The sequence below is a fragment of the Hippoglossus stenolepis genome, chromosome 14, assembly GCF_022539355.2.
Source record: "Hippoglossus stenolepis isolate QCI-W04-F060 chromosome 14, HSTE1.2, whole genome shotgun sequence".
NCBI lineage: Eukaryota > Metazoa > Chordata > Actinopteri > Pleuronectiformes > Pleuronectidae > Hippoglossus > Hippoglossus stenolepis.
This window is the reverse complement of record NC_061496.1, coordinates 15756055-15781515: the sequence shown is the minus strand read 5'-3', so window position 1 is coordinate 15781515 and position 25461 is coordinate 15756055. Positions and strand designations below refer to the sequence as shown.

At 41.7% G+C, this 25461-nt stretch overlaps 1 protein-coding gene across 3 annotated transcripts in view; it reads right to left on the bottom strand.

Annotated features, from left to right (window-relative positions):
* Positions 1–1513: 1513 nt before the first annotated feature.
* The window catches only part of tle5 (TLE family member 5, transcriptional modulator), a 43473-nt gene continuing 19525 nt past the window's right edge, over positions 1514–25461 (bottom strand). Inside the window, exons 3-8 of one of the 3 annotated variants that reach the window (XM_035176308.2) lie at positions 22707–22770; positions 17539–17583; positions 8308–8370; positions 7444–7518; positions 6154–6180; positions 1514–5939 (exon numbers count right to left, since the gene is read on the bottom strand). In XM_035176308.2, coding sequence (XP_035032199.1) covers positions 5712–5939; positions 6154–6180; positions 7444–7518; positions 8308–8370; positions 17539–17583; positions 22707–22770 — 502 coding nt within the window. In that variant the 3' untranslated portion in view covers positions 1514–5711. The remainder of the gene's footprint in view (positions 5940–6153; positions 6181–7443; positions 7519–8307; positions 8371–17538; positions 17584–22706; positions 22771–25461) is intronic. The other 2 variants (XM_035176309.2, XM_035176310.2) reach the window with 2 other exon arrangements.

The window sequence follows — 25461 nt, the reverse complement described above, 5'->3', positions numbered from 1 at the left end:
GAGAAGAAATAGGGCACTTTCATATTTATTTAAGTGTCAGATCCAGAGCTGTCTGTAGGGAGCGGGAGGAGAGGAGGAGGAGAGGAGGAGGAGAGGAGGAGGGCTGCAACCACAGGAGCTCTGAGGTTTCACAAGCTTTTCTCTTTTCTATCGCCCCACACACCCACACACACACACACACACACACACACACAGAGAGAGAGAGAGAAAGGAGACAGACAGAGGAGGAAATTAAGAAGAAAAGCACGGACCTGCTGTCACTCACACTCACACAGAAAAAACAACTGCATCAGTGTGTGTGTGTGTGTGTGTGTGTGTGTGTAACAACAAAGTTATGTCTCAGAACTAACAGATAAATGAAGATTATAAACAGGTGCCAAACAAGCCGTGATCCACATCATCTGTGTGAACGTGCGTCAAACCTCCACCACACCACACCCACGCGCGCGCACACGCACTGGAGCACACGTGGGAATATCTCAGGGCCGTACCTGCTGCTATCACCTCACAGTGCAGGTGCTGCTAAACGTAAATCAACACTTCCTCCTGGTGGAGGAGGTGTGAACTGCAGGGGCCCTCCGGCGGCAGGAAGTCGTCCTTCCTGTTGATTAATTGTCAATTAGACAAAATCATTAAACTAAAGGATCTGAAATCATTTCTTGAGCAAACGTTTTGGTCACCGAGTAAATCTTGTAAAAATCTGACTGTCTGACATGTGAATTCAGTTTTATCTAGAGACACCATCTGAGAACTGTTTAATCCAGATCAGGCAGGTTTCAGTCTGAATCTGTGCAGGGATGTTTGGATCTGTTATGTGTTGCATAACACATTGTTTTATATTGTGTTGTTTTATACGACCATAGTGGATGAGTCGAAAAAATCAGCACAAGGACGTTTTACCACATTAACTTAGATTATTTTAAGTTATAAAATATGTAGTTTTACATAAAGCAATGTGCTCTGTGAAATTGAACTAAACTAAACTTTTTACTTTCCAGTCATTCTCATTAGGCAACAAAAAACACTTTTTGCTGTTGTGCAGCAACTAAAAGTAGAAGTAAAAACAAAGTGATTTTGGTTTCTTGCATATGGACGTTCAGCAGGAGGTGAGTTTAACATTAGACGAGGTGGGAATCTTTCTATGGGCACTACGGCTAAATTGTGTTTTGATTTATATCCTTTTACTGCACATCAGCAAGAAACAGAGATATTCTTTTATCACTTTTCAACTGTGACAACTTAGAAAACTTACATCTAAAGTGATCCATCAAAACTGTGATACCAATATTAAGAATAAAAATAAAAATAATCAATTCTTATTTGGTCTGTTGTCAAAAAAAATCTGTATAAAGAGGTAAGACATGTAAATGCATCATAAAGTTAATACTATAAAATCAAATAGTGCAACAGGAAATAAAATGTGATCATTCATTTACAGTAAAAAATGTAACCAGAGTTCACTCAACAAAGATTGTCACTGATTTCAAACTGAGTAAAAGAAGAAGGAGAACAGTTTCTTATATGATTTGATTGACTTTATTTGTAAGGCACAAGAAGTCCTTCTTTACTGCAGAACATTTCATATTATTTATAGTAAATGTTTGTTGTACTTTTTTTTTTATAGTTTCTTTTTGTTGTAGTTGTTGTTTATTTGTTTAAATGAAGCTATGGTTCCAGACACAAAAACATTTTTTTTTTTCCGCCAAAGTACACACTTTCAGGTTTTACATTATACACAAAATAAGTATTTAAAAAAGACCTTTACAAAGCTCAAAACGCTTACAATGCTTCACGCTATGGGGGCAAAAAGTTTGGGTTCGGGGGGGTAATGTGGCGCGGGAGTAAAGGGGATGAGGTGGGATGGGTGGGGGGGGGATCAGAGAGGAGGAAAAGAGGTCAAAGGGCAAAAAAAGGTCAACGTACTGCAGTTGTTTCCCCCCTGGTGTCACATCAGGTTTGTAACACAATAGCACAAGAATCATCAAGGACAGACAAGAGAAGATGCAGCCATATACACATAAAGCTTTCTATGTATAACTGTATACAGAGGCCAGCACCTCCCACTACTTAACAAATACATAGATTCTCATTTCTATGTTTATAACGTCAGCTTTGTAACTCTGGTTCTAGTTCATATCGAATAAAAAAAAGAAAGAAAACAGATTTTAAAAAAGAAAAAAAAAGAAAAAAAGAAAAACCAAGTGCATTGATCACAGAAAACCTGGAACAAACATTCTTTTAAAAAAAATGTCTCCACTAGAAAGAAATCACTCTCAGTTCCCCCGCAGACATGCAGTTATGTGTGGGTGTGTGTCACTTTGTCTACATGCTCTGCATATCACTACGACAAGTACAGTATGTAGCTAGATACATACAGCATGTGGCTAGATGGGACGACGATGTGCTGCAAGCTTAAATTCACGAGCATGTAAGCGTTTGTAAGAACAGCGATGCATTTCATTTCTGTGGTTTATCACTGACGGCCGAACCTGTACAACTGTTTACACACACACACCTCGCTCACATGCGTACACAAAGCTGCAGGATCGCCCCACAGACACGTTCACACACACAAAGGGTTTCATTCTGAGATTCCTTTATATGGAGATGTTGGTTTTTTTGCTTCCTGAATTTCCACTGTGTCAAACTCGCACATGAATCAGCAGTTTTACGGTGACGTCAACAATAAAATGTGCTTCATCATTGTTCCAGAGATTGTTTTAACATGTGTAAAAAGTTTGAGAATGAAACTCTTCATATCCATTCACTCACACTAAAGCCATTAAAACAGAGGGGAGGCTGAGAAAGTGTGTGTGTGTGTGTATGTGTAAAACATAATGTCAAATCAACAATCATACAAACACAGGTCACCACTAAATCCGATCGCCTCTGTGGACCTACAGTGTCACAAGTTCGATACCACTAAGGATTTTTCTGCTGGAAATATGTGTTTGTGAATTTCATCCTGCTTCAAACTTTTCAAACATGTGATGGAGCCGTCTTGGCTCCTACAGACCTTATTAAAGCCTTTACACAGGTGCCCAAGCACACACACGTGTTTTCACTCATGCTGCCTGATTAGACCTCCTCACGTGACTCTGTCTCTCAAGTCAGTGCACTCACATGTAGAACACGTAGCGTTGTCATGGCTGTCGTGCACTAACTGGACATGGCGATGGAAAGGTTGGTCTTTCGGCAGAGTACCATCTGCTGACGGCTTTGTGCACATGACTAAAGTATGAATGTATGCCCCGTTTCACATGATGTGGAGATTACGCTCCGTCACACCGCCAGTAGTTTTGTTGCACATGTTTTGCTGCCGTCATGTCATCAGAGTTAAAGTTTTAGAAAGTGGGAAAGACTCTTTTTCCCTGAAAACTGATGTGTGTGTGTGTGTGTGACATTGCCTTTAATATATCAGACACATGCCTGAAAGCCAAATGCCTCATGTCAACCAAAGCCCTTTATAATTAAACTGAAATGTAATGGAAAGAGTGGTATGTTGTCAATTCACAGTGTTTGTAACCTTCACAGAGAACACGCAACTCTTCAGTCCTTCTGTTGTTTACTGACAGCTTGACTTATAAACATGGGAATCAATAGTACATAGACATTGTCTGAAATCACTCCCTCATTCACATAGATTATGTTACTCCGTTGTTTTTCTAGAGTGGTTCTCAAACTGGGGAGGTGGAGCCACTACACAGTGTGTGATGATGACCAGGGGAAAATGGATTCAACCAAATTGAAAACGTTTTATTTACATGGCGATAATTACCCTCATTTCACTAAAACCTACTTTGGATCTTTTTTGTTTTGTTTACTTTTGAATTCTGAAGTTGTGGGATATTTATTTAGCACTTTTAGATCATTTTTGCTTCCAAGTCAGACATTGAAGAAATGACAGGAAGAAGATGCAGCTAAAGTCCACAAGCCGGGGACCTTGTAAACATACTGTACGGCCTGTGTTTGAACCACTGGGCCACTGAGGGCACTATAACGTTTACAGTGTTGCCATACTCAAATAAAATGGCAGCCAGTTCATGTAGACACTTTCAACTTCCCCCTGACGAGAGGTCTAATCAGACGGAGTAACATTATAAATGAAAACAGCAGGGTGGGTGGGACTGACGGAGCTGAAGAAGCTTTCAGTGCTGCATCTGTCTGATATGAGTTTGTTAGATCTTGGAGATTTCCCACTCAGTGGCGTATTAAGATGTTAAATCACCTGCGCAATGTCGTGTTAGTCAAATATGTGGCAGACCTGTGTGTTCACAGTGAATCAAAACGCACGGAGAGAATCTGAATGTACAGAGGGACAATGTTTCCATCTTAATGGGAGGACACAGATGTTTCTTAAAATAGACCAAAGGCTACTCCTCAAGATCTGGTTCATGACAGGGACTGGGACGGACCGCATGCAGAGTTTTAACGTCTCCAGTCTCGTCTCTGTTTATTAAGTTTGTACACTCAGCGAGGATAAATAAGCCGTTCCCCTCGTGACCCAGCTTGCTCTCTGTCCTGTCCTTGTTTTTAGCTCAAGCCTGAGCCCATGAAGGACACTTCTTCAAAGACACACGCTGCCCTCTGCTGTCAAACACACAACATGCACGCTCTCTCCCTGCAAGTGTCTGCTCTAATATTAGTGCACATTAAAGATGAAAGGGGCGGTGGGGGGGGTTGCACGAGTGGCATCTCGGTTCTTTTTGTTGCTACCTCTGCTCTCGTTAATGTCTGATTAAAAAAAAGTTGCCTTTTATTTAAGGTGCTGGGCGGATTGATCTGACGTACCTCACAGGGTCAGGCGAGGAGGATCGTAAATAGGGGGGATTACTTACTAAGGTGGGTTTGTTATCTAGACTGACAGCTCTCAGCAGGAGGTTAGCTCTTACAAGGTGCTTTTCCTTTCTCCATACAAATTCAGGATTATACACAATCTCTATTTTTCTGGAGGTGTCTTATTAAAACTATTTTGGTCAGAATGTGACGGTAGCTGTATCTCTCCCTTTAGTTTGGGCATTAGGCAATTTTCAAACAATTCTATGATTTAAACTCGCGGCCAATTTTATGTTTGAATGAATGCATGCAATGTGAACTGCCACCAAAAATTAAATCAACACTATTAAGCTATGTGAGACCTTATCTTAGGAAAGTGAGTTTTGTAGGAATGATGGGATGTGTGCGACTGGTTTTACAACTCGCCAAAGAATCACTCTGTTTAACATTTAGCTTGTTTTAACACCTACAGGACTGTGTGTTCATTCCCACAGATCAGTCCTGTCTGACAGTGCTGTCTAAGCCCCCTCAGAGCAGAGGCAAGAGGTGGGGGGGATGGGGGGACAGGAAGAGAGGGATGGTGGAAAAAAAACCTGAAACTAAACATGAGACAGAGCAACAGGACGGCAGGAAGCAACCGAAATAGAAAGTAGTCCTGATAAAAAAAGAAAAAAACATGGTAGAAACAAAGTTGTATTACATACAAAAAAAGAGAGTGTTTGAAGAAAAGACACAGGATACAAGAAAGAGACACTGATGTGATAGAGAGAAGGGAGGATAAAAAACATCCAGGTAAATGGTAAATGGTGAAGGGATTAAAGCCAATGATAGCTAAGGTCAGATAGAGGGAGACCAGGAGAGCGACTGTAGGCCAAGGGGGCTCGGATCTCTGGATTCAGGTCTCTGGATAGAAACAGAGCTGAACTGGAAACCATCTAATCAGACTTGTCTCCATCTTCCTCGCGGTGGCTGTCGACTCCTTCACGTGACGCTTTCTCCTCCTTGGCCAGCTGGGCTTGGGAGGCCAGCAGGGAGGAGAGGGAGAAGAGACCGGAGGAGGTGGTGACAGCGGGGAGGGATGGCTGGCTCAGGCCCAGAGGCAGGGGGGTCATGGGTAGGGCCAGGCCCTGGAGCTGTGACAGCTGGTGAGCCTGGAGCTGCTGCTGCATGGAAGACAACCAGACACAACTTAGGCACAGCAGGACAGACACAGCCCACAAATCACTTCAAAACACTGATACTGTAGGAAAATGCTAAGTCTGCAGTGCACAGAGCTCATATACATCACAACTGGGGTTTAATATATAATGCCTGAGGCAGAGCACTAAGAGTTCAAGCTGGGACAGATGGAATGCACGTCATAGTTAAAATACATACTCTGTAGAAAATGGAAAATCTGCAGCACTGTGTATGTATAACACCAAGAGAAAAGGAGTAAAGTAAAAATGTGAAACATATGAAAAAGAAAATCCCCAAATTAAACATAGGAAAATACACAAAAGAAACTCACTCACACTCTTTTCATTTTCATATAGACAGTCACTGCAATTTAACCACTGTGCTCACACTCTACATGGTGACACATCAGTGGGTTGATGTTTAACACAATCCTGACTAACTGCCTGAGTCTCCTCAGTCGGAACCTACAACCTACAGCTCAGCTTTACTCACAATGGAGCTCAAGTGTTCTGTATGTTGTAGATATATGCGACGTGTATATGGTGATATTAGCAACTACCACAAGACGATATTGACAACAATGGGAAAATGGATATAAGGGGATGCTCTCAGGTCTATGTGAACCTGTATCCTCTGGATCTAAAGCAACAGACGGGAACAAAATGGCGAGGCAACTGTGTGAATCATGAATCATAATGACAGAGTGGTCAGGCTAGCAAACACTAGAGCGATAGTAAAATGATGGAGTAGATAGCCTAGCTAAGGCTAAACCTCTAGTAAAATGATGGAGTAGCTAAGGCTAGCTAGCGTAAGGCAGATAATGATTAAGTACGTGTAGCTGGCTAATATTACAGCTACTATGATGAAGAATTGTAGCTATAGCTGTAGAATTGAAATGGTCAGATCCAGCAATTTGGACTAAAGCTACAACTCTAACCGGTTTACTCAATTTGTTTAGATTTGAAAATACCATATCATGCAAAGTCCCAGTCTGTTTTTTGTGAAGATGTAATGTATTTTAGTCTCATGTAATGTAAATTCTGTATTTATAACATTTTGATATTTAATGTTTTATTGTTTTGTGATGACATTGCTTTGGGCTTCACGAAATGATTGCAGACATTTTTTTATATTTTCTGGTATTTTAGAGACAAAAATATTTAACAATAATGGAAATAATTGTTAGCTGCGGACCTAAAATCCACTCAAAGGAAGATCTTATAATCAGGATCATTCATCCTGAGCTGTAGCCTCTTTGACTCTTCCTTTTCATACCGTCAAAGAAGTAAAGTTACAGTACTACGTCATGTCAAAATTGCCAACATATACATTAATCACTACATCAATGCTAACAGATTAAATTGCCCCACTCATTCAGCTCATAAACAATTATTCATTAAATAAACATCAACAAAGCAAAAAATACAGTTGAATTTAATGGCTTCTCTAGCCATCACAAGACCCTCTGGCAGGGCTGGAACATCGTACCCTTATGATGGAGTTCATCTCTGGAGGGGTGACCTGCTTGGCCCTCTCTATGGCTGCCAGAACCTGCTGCTGGTGCTGGAGGCAGAGGGGTGGGTTGGGGGTGTTAAAGACGAGAGGAGGAAAGTGAGGGAGACAATAAACGTGAGGCAGAAACAAGGGGAGGAGAGTTGGTGGGGGAGAGAGGTGAAAAGGTTAGATCAATATCAATAGTTGCAACAGAGACCCAACAACCCTCGCTGGTGATGCAACCCCCCCACCCCCAATGCCATTCATCTAGTCACTCACACGCACACACACGCACACACACACACACACACACACACACACAAAGGCCCTGTGAGACACTGGTGAAGGGATGGTCGACTGGTGTGCTGTAATGGGTGGAGGTCAAACCCCTGTTGGGCAGATAAGAGCATGGCTTATCGGAATCACACAACCATTTATTTCACTGACGGACACAACACACCACACACACACACACGCATGTATAAAGGAAAAGAGGAGTGGGATGGAGGAGGCTGCACAGGGAGGGAGGGTAGTGAAGGAGAATGTCAAAAAGGAAGGGGGGAAGGGAGGACAGGGGGAAGGGAGGCAGATTGAATATGGCAAAAAGTCAAGGTGGGGGAGGGAGGAATAATAGTGAAAGCGGGGTGGAAAGGAACACAGGAAGTGCGTGATGATGAATGACGGGAGGAGAGGAGAGGAGGGGAGGGGAAGGAGAGCGAGGGGTCACAGAGGTGGGAAGGTAATGAGGCGGGAATGAGGGTGATCTCATTCCACGATGTGAGAAATAGGGCCGAGGGTCAGGGGTCAGTGACGTCTTTGTGTCAGTGTGTGTGTGTGTGCCACAGTGTGTGTACTCACCTCCTGAGACAGGTAGGGGAGGACTTGTGCACAGATCCCATTCAATCTCTTCACTATCTCAGCCTGTGGAGAGAGACTTAATTAGTTAAAGGATAATATTGGCACTATTCAAAATGTTTATTGTCAACATATCAGAACAATAATTTTGAAATCTTCCTTTGGCCCTAAGACCTAAGGCTACATCTACATTAATACGTTTTCATTATAAAACTAAAACGATCTCTGTCCACACAAGCGTTTTAGCTCCATATCAGTAATAATCCCTGCGAACACGAACATACCTAAAAATACAAATCACGTGACCATTCATGTATAGACTGGGTTGAATGCCGGTGTAAACAGGAAGTGGATTGTCTATTATGCCGATCGTTGCTTAGTTACAGAAAACAGGAAAGAAAAAGGGTATAAAATAAGAGGATCGATTTCTTCTCTTCGATCGACAACAAGGTGGAACTGTTACACAAGTGACAGAAAGTGTTAACAGCAGTTTGCCTTCACAGCGGGTAGTTGAGTCGTGACTCATAACAACCAATCAGGTGACTGCATCATGGTTTCTAAACGCCTCAGTTTTTGCTCGTCTGTAATACAACACAGCCTTTGAGATTTTAAACTAAAAATAGGGTCAGCAGCTCCTCAGTTTTAGGTGCTCAGAAACTCTGGAGTAGTGATGTGACAGGGATGTGTTTTAAAAAACTAAAATGAGGTAGTGTGGATCTAGCCTCAGAGGGACGTCATTTCCTAAGACAGCTGAGTAGTAGTTTTTGCAAGAGTTAATCAAGCAGGAGTAAATTATGTTCCTGTTGGTGACTATTTTAGGAAGCAGATGAATTTGAACACATTTTTTTCCTATGAGTGTTTACAGCACCAGCGTGGTGTATGAATTACTGAATCAAAATAAAATACAGTGCCCATGTTCGTAATTATGAACGAGCATCATCCAGTGAGGTGGTGCGGCTCATCAATATGTTTTTGCAGCCCATACAAACCTTTAATGGTGCTGTTGAACTGAAATCCATCTGGCAACATTTATAAAGTGTGGCCAAAAGCAGAGGGGACATGAAATAGTGCAGGCAGGCCTGTAAACATAAACTGCACAAGCTATCACCAACTCTCTGCAGCCAATTCACAACCAGAAGCACATGTGTCTCGCTCTGTTCTACACAGAAATTAATGGGAAGCAAATTTTTGTCTGATTGCGCCGTCCGTCCACCTACACAGGACTTCTCACTTGAGCTGCCTCATTAGGTCTGGTTAAGACCGTGTGGGAAAGTACAAACTGTGACTGATTGACAGCCCCCTCGCTCTTCTTGTACATTCGCTGCACATGTTAGGTCCAGAGGACTTGTGTCATTATCGCTGACTGTGCTTCATCTGGCTGTGTCGGTGAGCTGCTTGTGATTTGGGAGCATGAAAGGTAAAACTGCTTCAATGGAACGCAGGCAGCAAATGAGGTGCCAGATAAGAAGTGGCGAATCTTAATTCCATCTTTTTACTGCCTTTAAGGGTTGGCAGACATCACAGTACATATTTGTGCACAATGATGTATGTATGTATGTATTTTCTAAGACGTTTTAGGTTAATGTCATATTTTGATATTTATGTATCCCACAAAATTGTTGATATTCAGTATATATTGTAGGTGGCATTTCATGTACCAAATGGAAACCACATTTCTTGCCCTAACCAACAATGTTCCATGAGGCCTTTTTTTTTCTCCATTTGGCTGCTCCAGTTTCAGGGTCTTGGGTTTAGTAATTCAAGCAGAGCATGTTGCTCACTGGTAAAAAAATGTGGATATGAGAACTTGATTCTCCAGAAAACCACCACAACCTGCACCTCTGCTTCTTGGGGGACATGCAGTCCCAGTCGTGACCTCCACCAAATACAGTTCCAAGGTTTTCACCTGGACTCAAACCTCAACAGGGAAACTCATGTTAAACCGGAAGTGAGGAGAGCATCTAAACGTTTCCACTCTTTGAACGTTTAAAAAAAAAGACAGAGCCTATCCTGTGAGGACCGTGTTACCACCTTTACTGCTGTAAGACCATTGCTGCAGTATGGCAGAGTGCAATAAAAGCCAGTAGGTGCAAAAAAGGTCCCTCAGGACATTTTCCAGTGGCCGCTCCACACCACCACAACTCCCATCTCTCCAGAGCAGGAGCGAACATGCTGCTCCCACAGACAAGAGCAGATAATCCAAATCCACTACAACAGAGCAGCAACAATTTCACACACATCCAGAGCAGAACAAACAGGCTGAGAGCAGCAACTCCGCCTGCAGCTGTCAGACGAACAACACAGCACTGAGAGGAACAAAAGATGGAGAGACTGGAGTTTGTTTTTATGGCTTATGTGTATGATGAGTATAAATGTATGGGTATGTGCTAAAGTAGATATGCATTGTTCATAACCATAAGACATTTTCAGACACGACCTGCAGGGAAAATCCAGAGAATTGGCTACGGAGTTTACCCAGTTTGCCTTTCACACATGTGCAACACAGCAGGAGGTTCTCTGCACAGACACGTTCACAACATCAAATCCTCCGCATTATTCAGACGAGAAGATTGAGTTTCCTTTTCATTTTTGCGTCTGTCGTGTGTTAGAAGCGTCATCAACCACCCACTCGCTCGCTGTGAATCCAGCGGGGAATTCCCTGCTGTGTTCACACATCGGATTCTCCTGGATTTCTCCAGACTTTATACTAGGAGGCCAGGATGAGAAAGTCAGCAGGAACTGCGGAGCGTCTCACTCGGACATATACGTTCACAAATGCATCTCCTCCAGAGAGTATCTGCTGAGTTCAGTGCATGTCTGAAAGCAGCACTATAAAGATATATATTTCTTGTATGAATGTAAATTCGGTTTATATTCAGTTGTTCATTTTGAGCATGAATGTTATAAACTCAACCTCCAGTCATGGTACAGCCATCTAAGTCAAACCAAATCCATTTCATTTGTGTAGTGTAAAATCATAATAGAAGTTACAGCACTTTTCATGTAGAACAGGTCTAAGCAGTACTCTTTATAATACTATTTACAGAGACCCAACAATTCCCACCATGAGCAAGGACCTGGTGACAGGAGCAAGGAGAAAGTTTTAAAAGGCAGACACTAGAAGAAGGAGAGAGAACTGAGAGATAAACTGGACGTTTATGTGCTTGAGGGAGCAAACAAACAGTTACAACTGAAGCAGAAGTGGTTTTCAGAAAGTTTGTAAAAATCTGGTCAGCAGGACAACATGGACTGTACTTTATATACCAGGTATAAATAATTAATTGAGACTGAGGCCAACCCACTGGTGGTATACTGATAACAGCTACACAGCCTGAAATAATAAGGCACCAACTGAGAGTTAAGGTGTAAAGATGAGTTTTAAGTATAAATTCAAAGGCTTCAACTGAGTCAGACAGTCCGATGTCAGCAAGCAGGTTAGTCCAGAGGAAGGGGGGGCGAAAGGAAAAGGCCCTGCAGCCAGCAGACTTCTTTTTAACTCTGGGGACAGACAGGAGCCTTTTGTTCTCAGAAAAGCAGAGGACGAGATATAATATCTGGTTTAAGGAGATCAGACAGGTATGAAGGGGAAAGCCACTTCAGTACTTTGTACATCATAAAAATAACCTAAAAAAGGAGCCAGTGAGGGGAAGATAAAAGTTTTTGTAATCATAGTGTATCTACAGATGGACGACATAACTGCTCCCCAAAGTGATAGATATCATCTCGCTCACTGCCCTTGATGGATAGATGCAGTACCGGTCAAAAACTCCTCTTCCTCCAGGTTAGAGGATGGGCCATTGACCAAATTTTAAGTCAAAAGCCACTTCAAATACATTTCCTAAAAGAGGGTTTCTGTAATCTTAGGTCCTTATTAGACTGATTGTATCAAACTTTTTCAGTAAGTTTGGTTTTAATTTGTTATTTGTGCTTTAAAAACAAGGTGAAACTGACTTGTGATTGGTCGAGTGCATCGACCGGACCTGGACATCGCTGCTTTACAACATGATGTCAAAAAGGTACCAGTGAAGAGGCGTAATCCATCTTTGTATACAGTCTATGGTTGTGATATTTTATTGATTTTACTAAAATGTTCGTCGCTGCATTCTGAACGTTTTGAAGACTTCTAATACGAGCTTGGAGCAGGCTAGAAAATAATAATCAAGTCTAGAACAAACAAAGGCATTGATTAGGATTTTACATCTGTCATGGACAGAAAAAACAGGAATTGAGTAGTATATGTAGGAGCTGAACAACTGCACGACTGCTGGGACACTTGAATGCAACGGAGCCATTACTTATGTTTTAAACCTTTGTATTTTCTACTGTTACAAGTAAAATATCTGCTGTGAAAATGGCTTATTGATCATGGTATGTAGTTCCTACTTTGGTCTCATCATGTGATACCCAGCGTACAGAGACAGTACTTAGGACAGGGGCAATGCTCATTGATCAACAGCAAAATGACTGTAAATGAGCCAGAGTTAGCTTGATAGGTTAATTTTAGTCTGTTCTCTCTGGTCAGTTTTTAAAATGGCAACTTAAAATATAAATACAGACTAATATTCAGACAGGTACAATGCATAATATTAAGTGAAAACACAACGTATGAGACAAAGCTCATCAAGTAAACAGCAACAAAGACAAACTGCATTATGTCTGATTATCAATAAGCCAATTATTCAGCTGACCAGTAAAAGAACTTTTCACAGGATTTGTTGTCAGGAAAAATATATAGAACCCGACGTTTCCTTTAAATCCTCATTAAATGTAAATTATCGTTCAGCGATTCCAAACACACTCTCATTAGTGTGGGAAACATCTGCTATGACCTTCCCAAACTGGGGCACACATCTTGTATTATACACACAAACACACACATATCAGCCATATCAGAATCCCTTTATCACCTCATTAATTAAGTTGCTTGTACTTCATACTCTTTCTCAAAACTCTTGGATGCACACACCATCACACACACAGTCACGCGCACAAATTAACAATCACCCAAGGAAGCACGCACATACCCTTTCCTCTTTCTCATCATGCACACTCTCCATCTTTCTCGCATGCAGGTCTATTATCACATTTGGTTGGTAATCATCCAATCCGTCTGAGATATGCAAAGCAGCAGTAATTGTGTTAGAGCCTAATTTGTGGCACGATGAGGAGAGAGGGGCCCTCCTAACAGTCATTAGGCATGCAGAGCACAGCTCCCCATCAAGCGCCTCACTCCTATCCGCTCATCATTACACATACACACTCCCTGATATCTCTAAAATGTCTCACTAAAATGTCTCAGCGGGACTCGTTCCATGCTAACTATGACGCTTCGTCTTTTTCACTGCCCTTTATGCTGTCGATCTCTTCATACCGACTCTGAGTCTGTCTCCTCTTTTGCTCTTTATCACCTTCCTCTCAGTCTCTCTCTCTGAATGCTTCCCTCTCTCTTTTGTCCTCTTGTTACATTTTTTTCTGCTTCTTTCTAGCCTTCCTCAAGTGCTACTGCTACTAACAGAATGTGAACAATATATGTGTGTGTGCGTGTGTGTATGAATCAACCCTAGACAATATAAAACTGAGGCGGGAGACTGGACATACATCATTGGGCAGCAGCAGATTAAATTCATTGATCATGGACATTTATTTTTGTCTATTTTGTTATAGATTTATAGTTTTGAAAATGTAGGTTTAAATAGGAAAGCATGCACTGAGATAGAAATGTGTTTGAGTTGATTTAAAATGTGTTTCAAGGAAGCATGAGAGGCAGCCTAAACAAGCCGAACATTTCACAGACTTCCTTGTGGTTTTGTTCCTGTTTGACCTTTACTGTTTAAGTGTTGGGCTATTTCTTCCTGCTATGAATACACCAGGACTCATTACTTGTCGAGGTTGTATGTCACACTTCATAAAAGTTACATTTTAATTTAGGCCGTCACGTCTACATCATCTGTACTCACATAACCTGATATACAGTGGTGGAATTGAATCAGGCACATTTATTCAAGCCCTGGTCTTAAAACTGTTTTGATGCACTTATACTTACCAGCATTTATATATTATACAGGAAAGCATTAAAAGTAACATTATAGTTACAATTAACATTTTATGTGAACTTAACTTTATTACATTTCAGAGAGAAACACTGAACTTAAGACTTTACTACAATAGTGTGGCAGCTACAATAATAAATATTTTACATACAAATGAAATGTGAGCTAAAATATGATGCATTATATTGAACTTTTTAAGTGTTTCAGATCAGCTCCAAGTCAACAAAGTGCAATCACATTGCTGCTTACATGTTCAGACATCAGTTATATATACACAATATAACATAATATTATCATGAATATGTTTACTTTTGTAATAATGTATATAGATCTGCAATATGCTGTACTGTATGTGCATTGATGACTCCTGGACCAGATCATTTACATTATGAAATAACGTAGCAGTAGAGTAACAGGATCATATTCAGGGATCCCGTTACATTTGCGGTTAAAAGACCCTCTACACTGTTACACACAGATGTTGTTCCAGCTCTGTCAATTAGTCCACTGCCGTCACACAGGCAGAACAACAATAGATCCACGTTCGTTTGTACAGAACAACGAGCTGGAAATAAAGGTACAACATTTCCGCCTCGAACAGGCTGTGTAAAAGGGGCTACAATGAAAGCCCCTTCACTCTATGCTACACAATGTAACTATAGATAAAATAGTATGTTGTCAGGTAGGACACACATGTTCAGGAGGAAAACATGGTGCAAGGCCGAACAATAGGGCCCAGCAGTAACACAGCTCCAGTCCACATATTCCCAGTTAAATCCACAACTCAACCTTGCTTCTCCTCACCGAGACAAAACAGAGAGTAACAGAGAGAAGCGAACACAGAGAGAGGGAGTGAGAAGACAGAGCAGAGAGGCATTTTTTGAATTGAGTAGGACAGAGTGATCAAGAGGGAGCAATTGAATGTGTGAGAGTGCGAGCGAGAAAGAAAGAGAGGGAAATAGAGACAGAGGTTGAAAAAGGAGGAGGAGGAGCAGAGGAGGAGGAGGGGGTGGTGGTGGTTGGCTCGGCACAATAGGCCTAGACATGAATGCTCCTCGACACTCGTTTCTACACATCCCCTTCAATTTCAACTCTCTAATGGAACTAGCGACTCTCCACACCCACTCACATTGTGCACAAAGAACACACGCACACACACACACACGATAACAGGTGCACACATGAACATTAACACACAACCACTTATGTGTGGCATAAGTGGTTGTGTGTGCCAGTAATGAGCCACAGAAACACACACACACACATATACATGAGCATATACTCTGATAGAGATAAGCAAATTCTCAAAAACACACATATGAAACAGCTCACACACACACGCACGCAGCCACACACAGACTTTGAATTTCATCCCTGTCAGATAAAGGAAAAGGGGTGTAATGAATGGCACGCATATGGCTTAGTGTGTGTGTGTTTGTGTGTTTGCCCTGCATGCATCACAGTGCCTGTGCGATGCCTCCTACCTAGAGTTTGTGGCGGTGCATATATGTGAAGGTCTTTAAATCATGGAAGCTGCAAACTCTGTGTGTGTGTGTTTGTTTCCATTTGTCAAAGCCCACTCGGTTCCTCCAATATGGCTGTCAGCATGCGCCGTCAATCATAAGACAGTGTGTGTGTGTGTGTGTGGACGGCAGCTCCAGACGAGGTCACAGATAAGGGCTGGCCCTTCGGAGGCCCATCGCTCTCTCCCTCCTACAGACTGAGCATAAATTACTCCCCCAGCTTCAGCCACTGCACTAACTGATGTATGGGCCCCCGACTGGGTGAAGTCCTTTACTCTCAAATGCAGTGTATTGGGCAACTGATAATAGATTTTTTGCAAATAAAAGAAAAATACTATGTTTCCAACACCAGCTGCCACACTCTATCAAAATGACTGTGCCGCATTGACGGACTTTAATTGACATTTTTCTGCAATTCCTAAACTTTTCAATTCCTAAAAATTTTAAAAATGGAACACCTTAAACACATTTTGAGACTCACAGGCAACAGCAAAAACAGCTAGACCCCTTGGCACTTGCATTTTACACACAGCCTCAGGTGACATCATTCAAACGTCTCTGAACACTGAGATTATCTTGGCAATTCACACCTGCCAATCAGTGAGCTGCAGGTGTGCGGAGGGGAAATGGGTTTGGGAATGCACAGCTGCGCCTGCACTGACGGAACAACACGGTGCGAGGAGCCATTTAGTATGTTCCACGTTCTGGAAGTAAAAGTTTAATCCTGCACAGATCAGGTTAGATGATCGGCAGCTGGAGCACCTCCAAGGTTTTGACGGCCATCAAGATCTCCCTGCTGAATCATCAGCGCGGATGGAAAACAAGGGTGGTAACGGAATGCGGTGAAGGATCAGTAGTTCTTGAAACGTCATCCTTTCACAAAGTTTCAAAACGATGCTGTCCACACCACTAATGGCGAGCTGACGTTAAGAAGCTCACGATGATTTCTGTGCGGCACATCAAAGTGAATACTGTCTAACACACACCTGGTAGACCGGTGCATAAGAAAATGAAGGTCAGGAGAAGATGGTTGCGAATTCCTGCTCGGAGTTTAGTGAAAAACTATTTGAGACTCTTCTTTGGCTTCTCCATAGCAACAATGTCATGGGAACTGTAGTATTTCGCTATTTGCCCGGTGTATATAATATTCCTGAATATCACCCTGATGTGTAGAAAACATTCAGATACTTTTCCATTAACCTGCAGCTCTGATTGCTTCTCTAATGGGATGAAGTATTTAAAAGCTTCATTTTGTAAACCAGCTTTGAGCTTGAAGACTTAACTTGCTGCAGATAAACTGCAGACAGAATCTTTTCTCAGGCTGCTGCAGGGAAATATTGAAATAAATATATAAACAAGGACCTTTTATTTTAGGAAATATTTCACAGCCTACACTGGTCCACAGTAAAGCAGCAGAACAACAGCCTTACCAACTATAGCAACATTTAACACACTGACAAAAGAGGATTGTTAATGTTTCTGGCCTATAGCTACATAAACATGCACATCAGTGTGAATCCAGGCATCATAAGCAAAGGAATCCTTCCTCTAGTTCCAGTATTTACAGCAAAATCAATCTGCTATTCATGGACAAACAACTGTTTTATATGTTATGCGATGAGAATTAATGAGTTTCCCTTAAGGAATTAATGTAGACTCACCTGTTTGTGCATCTCAATATTGAGCCCATAGGACATCTCGTAGTACTGGAAAGAAAAAGCAAACAAAAAGAGAAAAATGTTATAATACATGAAGCTAAAATCTAGGAATTAAAAGTAAATAATTCCTGAATATAAAGACGACTCTCAAAGACCACAAAGAGTCTAAGATCTCAGATATTGACTCTACAATCATATTTTCATTCAGACCCACCTGCACCCACAAAGAGAAGCTAGAAATAGGAAAACGAACAATGTGTATGTGTGTGTGTGTGTGTGTGTGTTCAGTGTTAATGAGAGGGCCACCCTCTAGGCGTCAACCCTGTTAATCACCCACTCTGTCTGCAGGGGAACTGGCTGTGTCACTGGAAAACAAACAGCACAAAGATCTCTCACACACAAACGTCGGTGCGTGCACAAACACAAACACACACACTCTGCTTGATCTCACACTGGCACTATCTCGTATGTGAATGCACGTGTACACACACGCACACTCTTTTCTGCAGCGGCCCACGCAGAAGCTCCCTAAAGTAATTACAGCACTGGGAAAATGGAGGTGCTGCCGCTGGCCGGGGGAGTGGGGCAACCCGATATGCTATTAGAGAGCTGGTGGTGGTGGTGGTGGTGGGGTGTCTGGGTTGTTGTGGGGATACAAGGCTGGGCCTGCTACTGATGGAGTGGAAGTGCGATTAAAAGTGTGCACGTGTACATGAATAGTGTTTGTGTTGTGTGTGTGTGTAAGAGAAAGCAAGTGAAGGAGGAGCAATATTACATTCATGGTTCAATCTCAGCAACAATTTGAGTTTAACCAGAAGATGGTTTGAAAGTGAAGATAATAATTCTGTTCTTTTTGGGAAAAGAAAAAAAATTGCACCTAAATTACAACAGGAGTGAAACTTGAATTATGCTGCTGTGACAACGCAGAGCTGTCACATTCTGAACAAATGGAAAAAAACATTCGCTCTAATGAATTCAAAAGCAGAGAACATAGTATGTTCCCGATATGAAATCCATCCATTTGTGCTGCTGCATCACCAACACGTCAGTTGTCGTGGTTACTATGCAGAAGTCAGCAAACACACTCACCTTTACCCGCGATCTTTGAATCTTTGTTCGGGCTGCAACTAACAATTATTATTACTGATTAATCTGCCTATTCTTACTATATTTTGAAAAGTTCAAAATGTTAAGAAAAAAAGTAAAAAGTCTTGGCTTTTATGATGAATCAGTTGTGAAAATCGTGATTGCTACAATGTAGCTACATACCATAAGATGTAGCCTACAACATAACCTTAGGTGCACAACCCCAGAAAAGTAACTTCACATCAGTGTGATTCGTAGCATTTCTTGTCCAAACACTAAACACTGGCCAGTTGACTGACAAGAAGATAAGGCATGCAATGTGTAAACATGATAAGGTGAATTTTCCTTTTGGTCAGATGATAACTGATCAGATGTTTATAAATTCACACATAAGTTTGAATTTTGAATATATTGTTTGTTCTGGTGGGTGTTGACATGTACAATAAGTGAGTTCAATGTGAGCCTGTATCTCCTCAAAAATGTCATCACAACTACTGGACTTCGACTGTTTGTTTTTTTCTCTTACATGCTTCCAGTGCCAGTAATGTTTGCCAAGGTGAAATAACAAAGAGTTGAGTTGATGAAAAAGCTATGTAATACTCTACTGCTCAGTAATTCTGGAAACGTGTGCAGTTAGTCATTTCTAGGAATGTGAAAGATGAGGCTTATACAACACACACATGATGGGGTGGTGCTACAACATTTCAGGGATTAAATCCTTCACAGAGATGACAGATTGACGGAGAGAACTTCTCTTTAACCTTTAAAATTCTCCCTGCATGTAAATGCCTACTTCTGCTTTCTTTCAGTGTTTTCATTCGGCACATGTAGCCGTTAGAACATAGGGAGAACTGGAAACAAAGCAGTGTTATTAAAAAGAGAAAAGACACACAAAGACTAGGCTTTGTAAAAAATGTTTGGGGGAGACAAAAACAAACTAGCTGCAAGGCGAAGTGCACCGTACTGGGCTGTACAAACTGAATACAAATAGCAAACACTAATAAAGACGCTAATGACAACCCTCAATTTTCCTTTCGTTTCTTTGTGATGATAATATCAGCCTGGCGGCTAACAAACATCCTGCTGGACATTTACCCAACCATCAAAGAAATCATGTAAACTGGGGTAATTGAGGAAGTGGTGTTTTTGCAAACCATGTAAACGTGTAATTCACCTTTAACCCTAATCTAGATCAATTACAGTAACGACACAAAAGAAAATATATTTATGAATTTCAGAGGTTAACTCATCTTAAACTGGATGTTTTTGCATTTCAAATAATTGAGCCATCATTTATTCTTGTACATCTTGTGTCAATATGTGTGTCTGTGACTGAAATTATCTCTGCAAGATATAAAATACATCCCTAGCATAATCTTGTAGTCCAGCTTTCTTAATGGTGATGGCGTTTATTAGCTCCTGGCTAGGGGCCGGCTAAGATTTATAAATAGTAGGCAGTCAGACGAGATCCACTCAGGAACACTTTGCTCACTAGTCACCTTGCGAAACATTGCTAGCTTGACAAGTCAGTCAAAAGTCAAGCGAAAAGATAAGATTTAGAGCGCCCTCTGCTGGATCACAAGTCAGACTTGAACACAATTTAAACATAATTTGACCCACAACCATATATGAAAATGGACAACTTCACTGCTTCCAAAAGTGATGCTGAAGCGTCTCTATCACCACCTGGTGGCTGTCTACATTATAGATCATAAATCCAGCTTCCTAATGTTAGCAGATGGGACAAACAAACTAAGAAGTCAGGTATTTTTTCCGGTCATTTTAATTAGCTCTTATTACACTGATGTGTGTTCGAGTCCTAATTTCTGCTGTTAATTTGATTTTAATTATTTTAAAATCAAATCATTAATTATTAATTATTATATAACAAACTATTGCTATTTGATGTAATAAAAACAAGGTTAAACTTCATGATTGACAGCTGAGACATTCTTGGGATTGATTGAGCACGTAAATCAGCGGGACGTGATTACCGCTATTCCATCGCCTGATTGCCACAGCACAGACTCTGGCTACAAATACGTAAAATGGCAGCGTTCGCAGAATATTTTGGCTTTACTTATGGAAGTGGGAGGATGTGGTGACACGCTATCCATCTTTATATAGTCAATGATTTGAACAGGTCATTACAGGTTCGATATTAAAATGTTCACATTTGAGCAAATATTGGATTTTTTAATAAGAAATGTCAGCCATCGTGTGTTTGTGTGTGTGTGTGTGTGAAAGGCTACAATCAGGCTAACAATGCCTGAGTGAGTGTGAGAGCGTGTGCACTCGCTCTTGCGTGAGACACACAAACACACAGAGGAAGTGTGTGCGTGTGCATGTGTGTGTGTCTGCTGGCTGGCTGATGGTGGAGAGAGCAATGCGGCGGCACAGATTAGATGAGATTAAAGCCAGTCAGAGGATCAATTAGAGGCAAAACATCAGACGGCTACACAGCCACGGCCAGCAACAATGAGATTAGCCTGGAGGTGGAGCAGAGAGCGGGCGAGCACATCTGTGCGTGCGTGTTGGTGTGTGAACATGTGTGTGTGTGTGTGTGTGTGTGTGGAGAGACAGGGAAAAGAGGAAATGAAGGGGGTTGGGGAAAGAGGAATCACACGTACAGTAACTATAAAAATAGAAAGGAAGTGAATAATAACTATTCATCTCAATTTATTTGACCTATTTTTAGTGGGCATATGATGATATTGGTAAACATATCACTTTTCTAACCACATTAATTGTTAAGATCTCATAAAACAGTGATATTGGTTGGACTGGGTGTAAATGAGCCAATAGTTTAGCCACATGATCTACTTTTATTTACAGATAAAACCAAATGTGAGCACATCCAAAGTCAACAAATTTCTCTTCCTACAAAAAAAGAGATACAAGCAGCAGTGTGGGGGTAGTATCATACACTTTGTTTTCATTATTCTCATACAGGAATGCAACTATAACACACTTTCAAATTAATAGTAACTGTTTCAAACAAAAAGCTCTGTACTCCCACACAACATGGCCAATTAGGTCAACTGCCACGTTTGTTATGTTTGATGCTGCAAATCAGTGAACTAAAAACACAAGTAATTGGTTTGATAAAGAGTGAACTACACAAGAGCATGAAAATAGTTCTCTCTAGTACTCTATATCTACTAATATGATAATCTATATAGGATTGGGAATTGACTGTGACTCGAATCGTGACGAGAATCTAAACTGAAATGTGAAATTCCCACCCCTACTGGTTAACCAATTGGATTTGTTTAAAACATGTTTGACTGTTACTGCTGGTGATTCTTGCCCAGTTTGACTTGTATCTGGCGGTGAAGCTGCATTGCAAGATGTCAGCAATTATCTTGTTGAGTTCAGTTTATAAGAATACATATAACAGATGCCCCAGACTATGAAAATAAGATTTGAGTTGTAATAAACCAGAATGACCTGCTCAGAGAGAGAAACCAGACATGAGAAAACAATCACATTGCAAATAGAGAGAGGTGGTGGAGGTTGACTGGAAGAAAAACAAAAACAAAAATTCTTTGCAAATATACATCAAGAGAATTTACTAGCGCAGCAGGAGATGTCCGAGACGCATTCACAACAACAGGAAAATGTCTAGAGCATTCAGGCGAGTGGCACCTGGGTAGAGCACGTAGAAGGCAGGACAGACACGATGTATAAACGTCCTTTATCACCAAAATGTCTTTGTCTTTCCAAGTTTACATTTTCGTCAGCATCTTCTACAAATATGGACTCTTTTTCATCCTGAGATATTTGTATTATTTTTGTTTCGTATCCACGACGTGTCAGAAATGTCATCAACATTTAAACTCACGAGCTGTGAATTTTCCAGACATTTTCCTGCTATATCCTGACATGGGCCTATATCCTGACATGGTGGGAAAAATGTCCGCAGCAACCGACTCAGACATTTGCGTTCTCACACACACCTACTCTGGAAAATTTCAGGAAATTATTTTGACTTCGGTTGATGTCTAAAATCAGCTAGAAGGTAAAAATAACATTAAAGGAAATGTTCACCTCTGGTGCACAACACACACACACTCTTCACTTACCATGATATAATGACGCTGCATCTCTGACTTCTCACTGGCCAACTTGTCACACTCAAGCTTCAAACTGTTGAGAGAGAGAGAGAGAGAGAGAGAGAGAGAGAGAGAGAGAGAGAGAGAGAGAGAGAGAGAGAGAGAGAGAGAAGCACAGCGTCAGACCTTGTTAGTCAGCTTGACAGTCTCCCTCCTAAAGTGCTGACACCCGATGACTTCTCCCCCCTTCATCATCATTACCTCCACTTTCACCAACAGCACTGTCATCATCACTTCAACCCTCATCACTGCCTCCACATTCACCAGCACCGCCTCCGTTGTCATCATCTCAGCCACTATTTCCATCTTTATCATCACCGCCTCCATCATCATCATCATCATTACCACCATCATCATCATCTTTACCTTTACTAGTCAGCGCCCGTGTATACACCAAGACTGGCATGGTGTCACTTAACAGGTGGAGGTCAAACTTACTCAGAGGTCTAAGAGATGTCGAGCCCAAACTCCGCTTTCTAAATTAGAGGCGAGGCAGTGAAGTAAAAAGTCTAAATATAGTGTCGGAGCATTTCCTGTGGCCCAGTCCCCGCGACAGCCATTAGCTGTAATCATGTCAGAGCTGAAGTTATGCGAGGCGACAGGACAAAGGGGGACGCGTCAACAAGTCAGCCTGATCGTCAAGTGTAAAAGACAAGAGTAAAAAAAAAAACCCCTCCTTGATGTCTTTGATTGAAACAGCCAGTTACAACATGTCGGCCTCAGAAGGCTTCATCTGATGTGAGGACTGGATAAGGCTCAGATCAACTAAAGATATGCACACAGTGGATAGGTTTATATTTAAGGTACGTCTGACAAACCTGTCTGCTGGTGTGTGTATATTTATATTGGGATTTCTCCTAAGCTGTCTGCAGGAATGACAGCCCGATTACAGTGAGCGCTGACTGAATCTTCATCGCTGTGAGTCTTAACTGGTAGACTGAACTCCATGTAACACACAACCATAATGTGAGCTTACTTTTCCTCACGGTATTTTGCTTCTTCTGTAATTATCGCAGATATGATCAAATATAATAAATCAGTCGCACCAACACTGACGACACGTGTGGGCCTACCTTTGACAAGATTTTCATCCTGCCCCTGAGTTTAGAAACAGCTGATTGAAATACTTATTTTTGGAAATCAGTCATTTAATGATTCAGAATCTGTGTGGTTTTTGTTTGGCAGAAACATCCCCTAATGTCTCATCTCAGCTCTAATGATGCTTCCTAATACTCGACTGCCTTAAACTGAATCTCTTTCCAAATGTAAAAGGTGCCCATATTGTGCTTTACAGGTTTTTACTTTCCTTGATTGTCACAAAAATCAACAAAACATCTGCTAAGTTACAAATCTTTGTAAAGTAGGTCCTTCTCGCCCTAAGAAAACAGTGGTCCTGAAGAGCATGAAACAACATGTCAACCGGTGTGTGATAATGTCAATGTGTTATTGTATAATCCCTTATAGTAGCTGATGCTAACTGCATGTTTCTCTTTGTTGACGTCAAATCAAACAACTCTTCCTCTGCATGAAGCATCTGAAAGATTTAACTCTGAGGGAGCATGACCGATATTTGACTCAGTTACTGAGTTTTACTGAGTTGATTTTTCAGTAGACACTGGTCTGCAACTATGGATGAGCGTTCAATAATTCTAAGAAGGAATGGAGATCAGGCGTGTCCTGAATCTAAACACATTCAGTCAAATTTGCTGGTTAGAGATGATCATGGAGGTTCCCACCATGGCACGCAACAGATACCCAACCTGTTTTACTGTCTGGGGGAGGGGGGGTGTTTTTTTGTGTGTTGTTTTTTGCTGGTGAGGAGCAGTTTTATTCTGCTGCCTTCTTCGTGTGTGTGAATGAGCAGCCTCCACTTATTCAAAATGCTGCCCTTCCCTCCTACATAAAACCCTTTCTGCCATCCCTGTGTTCATGTGTAGGCTGTGTGGTGGGTTGTCATGGCGACAGGCCTCCCTGCTGCCAGCCTACCTGGGATTGGCTTTGTGCCTCCTCTGATTGGTGCTCAGCAGCCCCTGGGCCTGCACCGCTGCTCTCAAACGACACTTTGATGGAGTTTTATTGCCGAGTCTTCCGTCTCTAAATCGCTCCTGCTGTCATCTTTATTTTGATTTATGTATTCCCTGATCTATTTATGCATGTGAATGAGGGGAGGGGAGAAGAGAAGGGGGTGGGGGTGGGGGTGGGAGGAGGAAGACTGTGACAGCTACAATGCTTGCTACTATACCCGGGGGAACGCCTGCGGTACATTTGCCTTTTAAAGGCTTCAGCACCAGACAAGCACAGCGCAGCAGCAGCGCGCTACAAAGCCCTGTCTGTGGTTCCCAAGCCCCCGCAGCCCCCTCCTGAGTCAATAGGCACTGTATGCATGTTCTGTATGCTCAGACAAAAAAGGCATTCTTTCAACTGCGCCCTGCCTCTCTGAAGAGGGTTAAACGGTGCTGCTCACCGTTGTGGGAATTACACAAACCAAAGGCGAGGAAGAAGACACACGGGGTGTTATTGCAGCTTCAGAATCCTCCACAAACAAGAGCGATCAGACCAGAGCAGGGATTTTGCACACAATATGCCAGGCTTTCATCTGCCTGCGCCTGTCTCGGCAGAGGGAAGCCTCTGGAAGGTTCTCGGAGAGCAGGTACAGAGAAACAAACCAAACTCCTCGGGAGGGAAAGCGGCCTTCAAAGACTCACAAAGAGGATCTCTCGCTGAG